The sequence below is a fragment of the Lacerta agilis genome, chromosome 2, assembly GCF_009819535.1.
Source record: "Lacerta agilis isolate rLacAgi1 chromosome 2, rLacAgi1.pri, whole genome shotgun sequence".
Lineage (NCBI taxonomy): Eukaryota > Metazoa > Chordata > Lepidosauria > Squamata > Lacertidae > Lacerta > Lacerta agilis.
The window spans coordinates 119,658,823-119,673,526 of NC_046313.1; the positions used below are offsets into that span (position 1 = coordinate 119,658,823).

Consider the following 14,704-nt stretch of genomic DNA (forward strand, 5'->3'; position numbering starts at 1 on the left):
AATTTTGCTCATTTGACCGGTGTCAAGTACCAGCGGTACATCATTTCATGATGTTCTCTTTCAGGATCGTACATGTTGTAAATTTTATCTTCTGATTCCATAATTTGGACCACATTTCAAATTCAATATTGTGTCCCACATCAATTGCCCACTTTCTCATTAAATCTTTCATCATCCATAGTGTACCATCCTAACAAAAGATCATACATTTTAGACAAACATTTTCTTTTCCCATCCAATATCTCCAACTGAAATTTAGATTTAGTACTCTCAAAACCATATTTCCTCTTATCCTCATTAAATATATTATACACTTGATGGTACTTTATCCAGCCTGTTAATCTATCTGCTATTTGTTCAAATGGTCTAATCTTCCATCCTTTTTCAGATTCCACTAATAAATCATCATATGTTATCCAATTATTTTCCATATATATATATTTTTTAACAGTCAGAACTTCTGTTGGCGACAACTATCTAGGAGTTTTTCTTTCTAATAGGTTTTTATATCGTTGCCAGACTTCAAAAATTGCTTTTCTAAACAAGTGGGTTAGGAATTCTTTATGGACTTTCACCTTGTCTTGCTACAAGTATGAATGCCATCCAAAACGGTAACTAAAGCCCTCCAGATCTAACAAATCATTATCTTTTAATATTATCCATTCCTTCACCCAAATCAAGTATGCTGACTCATAATATAGCTTCAGATCTGGCATGCCAAATCCGCCTCTTTCTTTACAATCCACTAATTTATGTTTTATTCGTGGTGGATTCCCCTGCCACACAAATTTTGATAAATTCCTTTGCCAATCTTTCAGTTGGCCTGTTCCTTTAATCATGGGCAGCATTTGAAAAATAAATAACATCCCAGGTAACATATTCATCTTTATAACAGCTATGTGCCCCATAAAGACAGGCTTAATCTCCACCAAATGCCCAAATCCTTTTAAAATTCCTTCCATACTGTAACATGATTATCATTAGATTTATATTTTTAGATGTTAACCAAATTCCAAGATATTTGACCTTTTTAACTGCCATAATTTCATATTCTTTTTGCAAATCATCACTTTCCTTTTTACTCATATTTTTAACCAGCATTTTTGTCTTTCCTTTATTTAATTTGAACCCTACTAGCCTCCCAAATTCATCAATCTCCTTTAAAATTTCACCCATGCTAGATCTTGGCTCTTTTAAAGTCACCACCAGGTCGTCCATGAAGGCTTTTAGTTTGTATTCCTTTGACCCAATCTTAATATCCTTGATCGCTGTTGTTTCTCTTAAATTATTTACCAAGACGTCTAATACTGTGATGAAAAGGAGCGAAGACAGGGGGCACCCCTGTCTTGTACTTTTTGTTATATTAAATTTTTCTGTTAAGGTATTATTAACAATTAATTTCGCCGATTGGTCTAAATATATTGCCTTAATTCCTTTCATAAATTTTCCCCTGCTTCCATCCTTTCCAAGGTCTTTCCCATAAACTGCCAAGACAAAATTGTCGAACGCTTTCTCAGTGTCTATGAAGATGATGGCTGCTTTTTTTTAATCTATCCTTGTATCCAGGTATTCAATTAGGTCCACTGCCAATCTTACATTGTCTCTCATTTGACGACCCGGCAAGAAACCTGTCTGATCTTTATGGATCAGTTTGTCAGATTCAATCTCCTGGCCATGATATCCGTAAAGATTTTATAGTCCAAATTTAGTAAAGAAATTGGTCGAATTTATTTTACATTCGTTGTGTCAGTGTCCTGTTTAGGGATTAATGTAATAAAGGCTCATCTTCCTGTCCTTTCTGATACAATTCTTTGTAGAATTTATGAAATACTTTCTTGATTTCTTTTGGGTTTTCAATCATTTTATCATCCTTTATTATTTTATTTATTATATTTTGGCTTTGTCGTTTTTTCAACAGCCACGCTAGCAATTTTCCTGTCTTGTCTGTGAACTCAATTTTTTTGGTTCATTTTTCTCTCCATTCTATTTCCTGATTTACTAACATCTTGTATTGAATTTGTAACATCTTGATACCTTGTTTTAACTCTGTATTTTTCAGTTTTGAAATTAATTGACTTTCCTTTTCCATTAAATTTTTCAAAATTCCTTCTTTTTTCTTTTCCCTTTGTTCTTTTTAATAGAGTCTTGTAAAATCAAGAAACCCCTCATCACTGCCTTGCTGACATCCCATACTATGTTAAGGTCAGTCTATTTATTAAAGCTTCTCCTCCTTGCAAGTGCATTGATGTTTTGTAAGAACATCAGGACTGAAGCTCTACGTACACTCCATATAAGGAATTGGTTTTCCCTTTGTGAGTTCGCTGGTGTTTGCTAAGGTTTCCACTTCTATTGAGCTCTTTCCACACTCCATACATTTATTTGCTTATACCTGAGTTAGTCTGTTGATGTCTTCTAAGTTTCCTGTATGTGAATTTAGGGTTCCACTCTGAATTTAGGGTTTCTCCAGTGTGAGTCCGTTGATGTCTTCTAATGTTTCCAACATTAGTGAAGCCCTTTCCACACTCCTTACAGTTAAATGGTTTCCACCCCCATGTGAGTCAATTGGTGTTTTCTAAGTGTTCCACTGTGACTGAAGCTCTTTCCACACTCCATGCATTCAAATGGTTTCTCTCCTGTGTGAGTTTGATGGTGCATACTAAGTTCTCTGCCTTCAATAAAGCTCTTTCCACACTCCATGCATTTAAACGGTTTCTCCCCTGTGTGAGTCAACTGGTGTCTTCTTAGTCCTCCACTATAAGCGAAGCTCTTTCCACACTCCATACATTTATACTGTTTCTCCCCGGTGTGAGTTTGATGATGCAAACTAAGTGCTGTACCATCGTTAAAGGTCTTTCCACACTCCATGCATTTAAATGGTTTCTCCCCTGTGTGAGTCCGTTGATGTCTTCTAACTTTTCCAAACTCAGAGAAGCTCTTTCCACACTCCACACAGTTAAACGGTTTCTCCCCTGTGTGAGTCCGTTGATGGATTCTAAGTTTTCCACTATTGATGAAGCTCTTTCCACACACCATACAGTTAAATGGTTTCTCCCCTGTGTGAGTCCGTTGATGTATTCTAACTTTTCCAAGCTCAGAGAAGCTCTTTCCACAATCCTTGCAATTATATGGTTTTTTCCCCGTGTGACTTTTATGATGGATTCTAAGTCCTCGGTTATCAGTGAAGCTCTTACCACATTCCATACATAAAAATGTACTTTCCCCAGTGTGAGTTTGATTATGACGAATTAGGGATCGACGGTTACTGAAACTCTTTCCACACTCCATACATTTAAATGGTTTTTCTCCTGTGTGAACCCATTGGTGGCTTCTAAGGCATCCTCTCTGACTGAAGCTCTTCCCACATTCCATGCATATAAATGGTTTCTTGTCTGTGTGGGTCAGTTGATGTTTTCTAAATGTTCCACTATCAGTGAAACTCTTTTCACATTTCATGCATTTAAATGGTTTCTCCCCTGTGTGCCTCCGTTGATGAATTCTAAAGTGTCCACTGTGCCTGAAGCTCTTTCCACAATCCATGCATTTAAATGGTTTCTCCCCTGTGTGACTCCGTTGATGAATTCTAAAGTGTCCACTGTGACTGAAGCTCTTTCCACACTCCTTACATTTAAATGGTTTCTCCCCCGTGTGACTCCGCTGATGAATTCTAAGTTTTCCACTCTCAGTGAAGCTCTTTCCACACTCCATGCATTTAAATGGTTTCTCCCCTGAGTGACTCCGTTGATGAATTCTAAAGTGTCCACTGTGACTGAAGCTCTTTCCACACTCCTTACATTTAAATAGTTTCTCCCCTGTGTGACTCCGTTGATGAATTCTCAAGTGTCCACTCTGACTGAAGCTCTTTCCACACTCCTTACATTTAAATGGTTTCTCCCCTGTGTGACTCCGCTGATGAATTCTAAGTGTTCCACTGTCACAGAAGCTCTTTCCACACTCCATGCATTTAAATGGTTTCTCTCCCGTGTGAATCCGCTGATGAATTCTAAGTGTTCCACTGTGACTGAAGCTCTTTCCACACTCCATGCATTTAAATGGTTTCTCTCCTGTGTGACTCCGCTGATGAATTCTGAGTGTTCCACTGTGACTGAAGCTCTTTCCACACTCCATGCATGCAAATGGGTTCTCTCCTGAGTGAGTTTGATTATGCAAAGTAAGTGCTGTACCATCGTTAAAGCTCTTTCCACACTCCATGCATTTAAATGGTTTCTCCCCTGTGTGAGTCAACTGATGTCTTCTTAGTCCTCCAATATGAGTGAAGCTCTTTCCACACTCCACACAGTTCAACAGTTTCTCCCCCGTGTGAGTCCGTTGATGAATTCTAAGGTATGCACTACCACTGAAGCTCTTTCCACACTCCATGCATTTAAATGGTTTCTCCCCTGTGTGAGTCTGTTGATGAATTCTAAGGTGTCCACTCTGAATGTAGCTCTTTCCACACTCCATACATTTAAATGGTTTCTCCCCAGTGTGAATCCATTGATGAATTCTAAGTTTTGCACTCTCAGCGAAGCTCTTTCCACACTTTATACATTTAAATGGTTTCTCCTCCATGTGAGTCCATTGATGTCTTCTTAGGGTGCCACTCTGGCTGAAGCTCTTTCCGCACTCCATACATTTAAGTGGTTTCTCCCCAGTGTGAGTCCGTTGATGAATTCTTAGGTCTCCACTCTGACTGAAGCTCTTTCCACACACCAGGCATTTAAATGGTTTCTCTCCCATGTGAGTTCGTTGATGTCTTCTTAGCTTTCCATTGTCGGTGAAACTCTTTCCACACTCCATACATTTAAATGGTTTCTCCCCAGTGTGAGACCGTTGATGAATTCTAAGGGCTCCACTCTGACTGAAGCTCTTTCCACACTCCATGCATTTAAATGGTTTCTCTCCCGTGTGTGTTCGTTGATGTTTTCTTAGTGTTCCTCTGTCACTGAAGCTCTTTCCACACTCCATACTTTCAAACTGTTTCCTCTCTCTTTTCACACTCCATGCATTTAAACTATTTCTTTGTTATTCTCATTGAACATGGCCCCACACTGTTCCTTCTCAATTGTCTGCTTGGGAGGGCGAAGGGGTAGAAAATCTTATTTGTTTTCTAGGAAGAGAAGACAGGATTATTACACACATCAATTAGCAGTTACTCTTACATCTCGCACATTATCTCCTGTCCTCCATATGTTCCAAGTTTTTAGGAAATGCAAATGAAATAATGTCAAATAATGGTAATGCATCATCAGCCTTTCATAATTCATAATCATTGCTAATGAAGCAGCATTATCTCAGAACATCCTCTGCTCTATACTCCTCCACCCTTTGGACCACATTTCATCCCATTCGACCTCTAGATGTTTATTAACCACCTGCACAGTCCCTTTGGCCTCAGGGGGTCCATACTGACCATTTTGGGAGACCCATATATAAGACTAGTGACAAGGCTCGGTGCTTGTGGTCAGCTGAAGGAGTGCTCAGGTAGGAGAATATTCTTTGGGTTGGACCTCCATCTCTCAGTTTTGCATTATTGAATGGAGAGAGCCTGAGATGCAGAAGGAAAGCAGCTGGAGCCTGACTGCCGAGAAGGCCAGATTAAAACGCCCACCCCAATTACTACTGATAATAATTATATGCCACCAGGTCTCGCACCTGCCTCCCGACACTGACCTATCTCAGTGGAGATTCCCAGTCCAAGTCTCTCACTGTTCCTCCTCTTTCGCTCCTACTGGAAATTATTTATAAAACTTGTATATTTATCTTAAGATTGCCGGAAGAAATATCAACAACCTCAGATATGCTGATGACACAACCTTGATGGCAGAAAGTGAGGAGAAATTAAAGAAACTTTTAATGAGGGCGAAAGAGTTGAGCGCAAAATATGGTCTGAAGCTCAACATCAAAAAAACTAAGATCATGGCCACTGGTCCCATCACCTCCTGGCAAATAGAAGGGGAAGAAATGGAGGCAGTGAGAGATTTTACTTTCTTGGGCTCCATGATCACTGCAGATGGTGACAGCAGTCACGAAATTAGAAGGCGCCTGCTTCTTGGGAGGAAAGCAATGACAAACCTAGACAGCATCTTAAAAAGCAGAGACATCACTGTGGCGTTCACCCAAACTTCGGATTGGCATAGAAGGTGTTAAAAGGGAATAACCAGTAAGAACCTTGAGGGGGCGGAGTTATGTGGGCTATATAAACCCCTCCCGGGGAAGGAAGGGGGGTCTTAGTTCTTTGGTCGTTGGTTCTTTAGTCTTTTGGTTCTTTAGTCTTGAGTCTTTGGGGCTTGTTGTGGATATTGAGCGGTGGGAAGAAGGGTGGCAAGGGAAGGAGTAGGAACAGGGGTGGGAGAAATCGTTGGGCACTGTTGTTAACAAGAACACAACCAAGAAAGTACTGTTTATTCAGAAACCACATGCTTATGTACTAAACTTCAAATAAAACAGTTTTGTTCCAATATTCTCCTTGACTGAACTGAGTGAAGTAAATACCAGACAGACTGGTTGGTGGCAGCGGTTAATTAATAAAGTGGTGAGTGCAGGTATCAACGGACCGTTAAACGTCTGGTTTCCCCAGTAGTAATGTATGGAAGTGAGAGCTGGACCATAAAGAAGACTGATCGCTGAAGAATTGATGCTTTTGAATTATGGTGCTGGAGGAGACTCTTGAGAGTCCCATGGACTGCAAAAAGATCAAACTTATCCATCCTTAAAGAAATCAGCCCTGAGTGCTCACTGGAAGGGCAGATCCTGAAGTTGAGGCTCCAGTACTTTGGCCACCTCATGAGAAGAGAAGACTCCCTGGAAAGGACCCTGAAATTGGGAGAGATGGAGGGCACAAGGAGAAGGAGACGACAGAGGATGAGATGGTTGGACAGTGTTCTCGAAGCGACTGGCGTGGGTTTGGCCAAGCTGCGGGAGACAGTGGAGGATAGGGGTGCCTGGTGTGCTCTGGTCCATGGGGTCACGAAGAGTCGGACACGACTGAACAACTGAGCAAAAAATATTTCTCTTCATCTGAAGATCACAATATAAAAATACTTGTGACATTGAAAAAAGTGAATATTAAAGGTGAAGAAAAGAAGTGAAACCAGTGATGTTTTCGCCTGAATGTTAGGAAGAAACCAATCTTCAAATCAGTTTCATATTCCCTGGCTGTTTTTGTCATCCACAATTGTGTATTAGACTCTTAGCCACACTTTCTTCTGGAATGTCAACTGGTCCTCTTTGGAACAGGAGGCAAAAATACTTTGGGATTTCATCCAGACACACATTTTGTGTGGGGAGCAGCGGAGGAAGGCAGGGCAGGGGGAGGGGCAGCTCTGGTGCTGCAGGTTGGTGGACCCACTGTACGTTCCTAAGCAAGCAACTTTGGGGGTGAACGATTTCCTTTAAAAAGCTCTTCCCCAGGTGCTGGCAGCGGTTCCTACGCTGCTGAGTGTGGGCACCTTGGATTTATACTGTTAGACTTTCAAGAACCCTTAAGATCCAGGTCCACCAACTCCCAAGTAACACTGAGCCCTAGAGGAACCTTCTATGCTGAGTTGAGGCATCCCTGGCCCTCCAGATGTGGCCGGACTCAAAGTACCACCTGCCCAAGCAAGGACGGCATATGGCCAGGGTTGGTGGGAGTCTTATCTGGTGGGACACACTTTCCCCTTCTACCCCCTCCTCTGAAAACGCTGAATATCTGTATTTCATTTCCTCCTTCCTCCATGATCGCCAAGATCTTCCTGACGCAGTCCAACCAACTGCACACATTCCCAAATCATCCTGCACCATTGACTTCCAGAGGCTGCTGTCTTGTGCCTAGGACACTGGCAATGGGGCAGCACCTTCCCCTGGATGAGAGGATAGAGGATTAAACCAGGGCTGGCCAAATGGCACTCAGATCAGTCCCCTCCTTGCCCCTCTCTGTAGGGGTGGAGGAAGGGGGCGGGCCGCCCCGGGTACCGCCCTGGAGAAGGTGACACTCTGGGGACAGGCCCCACCCCTGCGATCGACACCGTTGGTGCGGCAACTTTTAAAAGGCTGCAGCGTGTGAACAGCAGCACAGCGTCTGTGCTGCTGTTCACGCGCTGCAGCCTTAAAGGTTGCCACACCACACGGAATGGGTGCCGGCCGATTGCGCCCGCCATCTTGGGTGGACTGCGCATGTCCACCCAGGAGGCTGCGCACGCGTCGTGACGTCAGGGCACGCGCACTGGGGAGGGGTGCCTTCAAGTTTGCTCCGCCCCTGCCTCTCTGCACCTGCTGCCTGATGGGGCTGCCTCAGTCTCCCTCGTGGTGGAGCAGGCCCTGAGACCTGTGGGAATGTTGAGGGATGTGGGGCAGGATATATTGTTTAAGATCTCCTGTCCCAACTTGTGTTTACAAGTTCTATAATATCTGCAGAGTTTTGTTGTCGTTCAGTCGTTCAGTCGTTCAGTCGTGTCCGACTCTTCGTGACCCCATGGACCAGAGCATGCCAGGCACGCCTATCCTTCACTGCCTCCCGCAGTTTGGCCAAACTCATGTTAGTAGCTTCGAGAACACTGTCCAACCATCTCGTCCTCTGCCGTCCCCTTCTCCTTGTGCCCTCCATCTTTCCCAACATCAGGGTCTTTTCCAGGGAGTCTTCTCTTCTCATGAGGTGGCCAAAGTACTGGAGCCTCAACTTCAGGATCTGTCCTTCCAGTGAGCACTCAGGGCTGATTTACTTGAGAATGGATAGGTTTGATCTTCTTGCAGTCCATGGGACTCTCAAGAGTCTCCTCCAGCACCATAAGTCAAAAGCTGAGTTAACATTCCCTTTTTAGCACACACACAGAGCGGATAGCTTGCACAGACTTGCTAGAGTCATTAGAAATATTGTCCTGTTGCCTTCCCCTTTTAATCACTCTTTTAATAAGACACTACACAGTCTTCAGTTTACTCACAAGAATTCACCTGTTCACACAAAGGATCCCAGATTCAGGCTTAAAGAGTTACTAAACAGTATACATGTGGTGACTATCTCCTTATGGGAGAAAGTTCCCCTTTTCTTCTCTTGGCCTAGAGCCAAGGGTGCATCTTAGTCATGCTGCTGTTCAGATGGCAATGAGAGAGAGAAGACAGAAGAGGACAAAATGGAGGCCCGGTCTGTGCTTCTTCAAGGAGAGGCCGCACCCATCTCAAGTTACATACAAGGGAGTTTTGTGTCTCAGTCCAGGAAGGCAGGAAGTTCCGGCTGGAGGACTGAGACAACCTTTAGGTCTACTCTAGGAAAAGTGGTGTTTGACTGCTCCTGTCCTCTTTTACATCCCACAAGACCAGCCTTCTCTCTGCCCCCCAAATGCAGGAAACAGGACAAAGAAGGCCTAGGAGTGTCACCGTGGAACATAACAACAACAAGAACAATAAAAATAGGTTGTAAGCCACTTTGGGCTGCCCTGTGCAAGAGAAAGAAACTAATAATAATAATAATAATAATAATAATAATAATAATAATAATAATAACAACTTATTATTTATACCCCGCCCATCTGCCTGGGTTTCCCCAGCCACTCTGGGCAGCTTCCAACAGAGCATTAAAATACAATAATCTATTAACCATTAAAAGCCTCCCTAAACAGGGCTTAATAGATTGAATAAATAAATAAATGACAATAACAACAATTAAAATTGCACCTCCAGGGGTGCTTCCCTCCCTCCCTCAGCCCCCCACCTTCCTCTGCCCTCCACCCCCGAGTTTCCCCTTTGCCCCCCTTCTTGCCAAATCTCTCCCCATGGCGCCCCCCTCTCCCTCCTGAAGAGCAGCCAGGGGGCAGAGGAGGGAGACGGGGGGGGGGTCCCAATCCAGCCTCTCTCTCGCCCCCTTTAACCCTTCCATGGACTCCCTCTCTCCGATTCTCCGCACAAGGCACAACTCGGCGCGGAGCCAGGATCGCGGCGCCCCAGGGATTCCTGCCAGGGGGAGCCCGGGACTCGGAACTGGGGCCTGGGTTCAAGTCTCGGCCCGTGTCATTCCCGCAAAGGCGCCCAAGGGCGGGCAGGGCAGCGGATGGGGCGCTGCAAAGGAGATCTTCCAATGCAAACCCTTCCGGTCCTCCCTCTGCAGAAAGGCCCCCCCTGCACCCCCACCCCGCTGCATTTCCCATTGTAAATGGTGGGAAGGCTGGTCTCTGGGGGGGGGGGCGTGCAATGCAAACCCTGCGAATGGAGGGTCCCCGATCTGCAGCCGGATTGCCTGGATCGGGGCCTCTGCAGGAAGGGAGTTGCTGTTGTTGTGTGTGGGGTGGGGGGTGTCTTCTCTGCCCCCTTTCTCTCCCCCCCCCCCTGCATCTTTACCTCTTTCTCCTCCTCTCTCTCTCTCCCTCTATTCACAGCCTGGCGGATCTCCGAGGGAGGGGCTCCTTTCCCCCCCCCCTTCGGCTCGGGAATTTCCGACGTGCTTCGGGTTCCTTTCCGAATGCGTGTGCCCATAGAGCTATGACCCAAGAGCAGCCCTGTGGGAATGAGGGTGGGAGGCGGGCGAGAGTTGCACAGCTGGGCCAGCTTCACCCAGGGAGGGGCGTCTCCTTCCCTGCCGGCAGCTGAAACCGGGAACTGGGCAGGACGCCAGGCTACTTTGCAGGGGACGCCCTCAGCAGCTGGTAAGTGGAAATAATAATAATAATAATAATAATAATAATAATAATAATAATTTCACTTTCTTGGGTTCCATGATCACTGCAGATGGTGACAGCAGTCACGAAATTAGAAGACGCCTGCTTCTTGGGAGGAAAGCAATGACAAACCTAGACAGCATCTTAAAAAGCAAAGACATCACCTTGCCAACAAAGGTCCGTATAGTTAAAGCTATGGTTTTCCCAGTAGTGATGTACGGAAGTGAGAGCTGGACCATCAAGAAGGCTGATCGCCGAAGAATTGATGCTTTTGAATTATGGTGCTGGAGGAGACTCTTGAGAGTCCCATGGACTGCAAGAAGATCAAACCTATCCATTCTCAAAGAAATCAGCCCTGAGTGCTCACTAGAAGGACAGATCCTGAAGTTGAGGCTCCAGTACTTTGGCCACCTCATGAGAAGGGAAGACTCTCTGGAAAAGACCCTGATGTTGGGAAAGATGGAGGGCACAAGGAGAAGGGGACGACAGAGGATGAGATGGTTGGACAGGGTTCTCGAAGCTACTAACATGAGTTTGGCCAAACTACAAGAGGCAGTGAAAGATAGGGGTGCCTGGCATGCTCTGGTCCATGGGGTCACGAACAACAAAAACAACAACAAAATGTAGCTGGGCAGCTTTGTTGCTGTTGTTCAGTCATTCAGTCGTGTCCGACTCTTCGTGACCCCTGGACCAGAGCACGCCAGGCACCCCTATCCTCCACTGCCTCCCGCAGTTTGCCAAACTCATGCCAGTCGCTTCGAGAATACTGTCCAACCATCTCATCCTCTGTCGCCCCCTTCTCCTTGTGCCCTCCATCTTTCCCAACATCAGGGTCTTACTTGCAGTGCATATAAAAACATTATAAAAACATCACACATTTAAAATCTTCCGATACAAAGCTGCCTTCAGGTGTCTTCTAAACATTGTTTAATTCTTTATCTGCTTGACATCGGTTCCCTTTAACTTTGCTTCTCACAGTGAGGGAACCATCATCAGACCCTCGGAGGAGACTCAGTGTCCGGGCTGAATGATGGGAGTGGAGACCCTCCTTCAGGTTTAGGTCTTTAAAGGTCAGCACAAACACTTCGAATAGTCCTTGGAAATGGACTGGGATCCAGTGAAGATCCTTTAGGACTGGTGTTATGTGGTCCCGGCAGCCACTCCCAGTCACCAGTTTAGCTGCCGCATTCTGGATTAATTGCAGTTTCCGGGTCACCTTCAAAGGTAGCCCCATGTAGAGTGCATTGCAGTAGTCCAAGCGGGAGATAACCAAAGCATGCATCACTCTGGCCAGAGAGTCCATGGGCAGGGAGGGTCTCAACCAGATGGATTTGGTAGACAGCCGGGTGTGATTATGGCAGAATCTCTCCCCCCCGGGGGGGGGCCTTTATCAGGCATAAAGGGGTGGAGGGTTGTAAAGTGTGCCACCTTCATGCCCCAGAGGAATTATTGCTGAGATGGCCGCTGCCAGGGATGTAACCTAGGACATTCGTACGAAACCCCAAATAAATGCCCCCCTAGGAAGCAACAAAATTATTGGCTACGCCCATGCTTGGAAGCTTGGGAAAGATGGAGGGCACAAGGAGAAGGGGACGACAGAGGACAAGATGGTTGGACAGTGTTCTCAAAGCTACCAACATGAGTCTGACCAAACTGCAGGAGGCAGTGGAAGACAGGAGTGCCCGGCGTGCTCTGGTCCATGGGGTCACAAAGATTCGGACACGACTTAATGACTAAACAACAACATGCCTGGAAGCGGATCTTTTTGAGCCTGTTAGCTGGTCTGCTGCCATAGCTCTATGGATTCGTGCATTCAAAAAGGAACCTGAAGTGTTGGAATTTTCCACGCAATGGGGGGGGCAAAGAATGGAGAGGAGGGCTTTTATGTATTGAAGTTCTCACCCTAGGCCACTAGGGGTGTGTGTATATGGTTCATTCTGCTGCAGTTTTCACTCAGGTCCACACATGCAAATGAGGGATTGAAAGTGACGTTCAGGGATTGGGTAACTACAGAAAGTTGTTACTGTTGCTTGTAGCTGAGTTCTATGTAAGCAGGCTGCTGAGCCCTTCAGCTCACTTCTGCTCCAGCCTGAGAATAAACAAGAGCTGCTTGAAAATCACTGTGTCGTCTGCTGTGTCCACCCACTACCTAACAAGGGCCTTCAGGGAAAAATCCCACCCCTTTATATTTGTTATGTACTAAGCTTGGATACGGCAGTGAAGGATAGGCGTGCCTGGCGTGCTCTGGTCCATGGGGTCACGAAGAGTCGGACACGACTGAACGACTGAACAACAACAAGCTTGGATACTAGAACAATATGCAGGTAGGATCCTGGGATGCAACAACTGATTGGCTTGCAGGAGCAGCCCAATCAGGCTCCCGGAGGGAAGCAGAATCAGCCAATCAGACGGGACTCATTGTGTAAATAAGCCTGAGGTTGGGAGGGAATTGAATCACTGTTTTACAAGCTGCAATAAAGAACCACTGCAGGACTCCGAATATATTTCAATATTGCTTGAAAGGAATTCAGAATCCCATAAAGGGAGGCAGGCAACACTTTCAGCTCTTTCTCAGAAAGATGGAGAATCAGTTGACTCTCAGCGTATCATCCTTCACCACCAGCACTCCAGATCCACTCTCCCCACTCTTCTCAGTGCTCCACTCTCACTGAAGCTCTTTCCACAACCCATCCATTTAAATGGTTTCTCGCCAGCGTGAGTGCGTTGACGTTCCTCAGAGAGAGAGATGATGCAGGGGGAAATGGGTCTTAATGTGGGATGTGAGAAGCAGTTGTAGCGTATGCAAATATGCACTACAAGTGAAAGAGTTTGTCGATTTACAGTCTGGTTTTAAATTTGTAATAGAACACTCCAGCAATTGCAACACACAGAACAGAGTGTATGCATGGATGTGCCCCTGTAAAAAGATATACACAGGCAAGAGCAGCAGACCGATAAAATTACGCATAAACGAGCATCGATCACGGATCCGAAACAAGGTACTAGGAGCCCCTTTAGTGGAAAATTATATACGATGCAAACACACGGAGGATGATTTTGTCTTCTTTATTATCTGGAAACCCAAGATAGACCTATATAATCGAAGAAACATTGAAAAACTTCTATTACAACAGGAGGCCAGATACATTCATCTGTTTGAAACTATGTCTTCCAAGGGTCTGAATGAACATCAGGAATACATTTCCTTTCTTTAAAACATCACCACAGTACTCTCTGCGTTTCAGGACTTTGTGATTGTATTATACCTTTAAGAAGCCGGCCGGAATAGGGGGTTACCTCCTCCCCTATCAGATATATAAGACAACAAACTCACCCACTAGTAGGAAACGCAGAGAAAACACAGGAAAACTTTCTCTAAGGTGAGGAAACACATAACCTTGCACTTTACATGTACACAATTTAACGGGAGATATGTAACAATCCTTCTTATCCATGATTTACAGACGCCACATCTTCTCAAGAATCAAAGAAAGAGAAACCATATATATTTTATACACTTCTCTCAAAAAAAACAAAGTAAGGAACCAAATACTATGAAAAGCTACTTTGGTCTATTTATTAGAATGATACTTTAAAACCTATTGTAATTCTTTTGATGTTGCTGAATGATGACCTTTATTAAATCTTATTTAGTGAATGATACTTTAAAACCTCGATTTAAAACCTTGATATAATTCGTTTGATGCTGTCTAATCTTTGTAAAATCTTAATTACTGAAACTCGATGTACTCCATACTATCTAATATTATTTGATATTGCCAGCTGAGGAAGGCGTCTACGCCGAAACGGGGCCCTGTCCTGCTCTCCAGTTGTCTCATTATACATCTGACACGCATCGTAGAAGCCCTTACATCAACTTCTAAAAGACTTTCAAGGGATTTTTCAATGTGAAACTATTTCTTCATTTAAGACTGTAATTCTTAAAAGGGTTGATACTATATTTGTATTTACTCACAAGTAAACGCATCTTTTTGGTAGAAACCTCCGGCCAGAGTTCTTAATTATATTTATTTCAGTGTATTTTGTAATAAGAACTCCAACTTTAATTAGGATGAGAA

General features: G+C 44.6%; 1 protein-coding gene across 1 annotated transcript in view; it reads right to left on the reverse strand.

The window, feature by feature from the left end:
• LOC117042602 (oocyte zinc finger protein XlCOF6-like) overlaps positions 1-14,704 on the reverse strand; it is a 43,295-nt gene that overhangs the window by 4,304 nt on the left and 24,287 nt on the right. Inside the window, 1 exon segment of the mRNA XM_033142139.1 lies at positions 4,782-4,983. Coding sequence (XP_032998030.1) covers positions 4,782-4,983 — 202 coding nt within the window.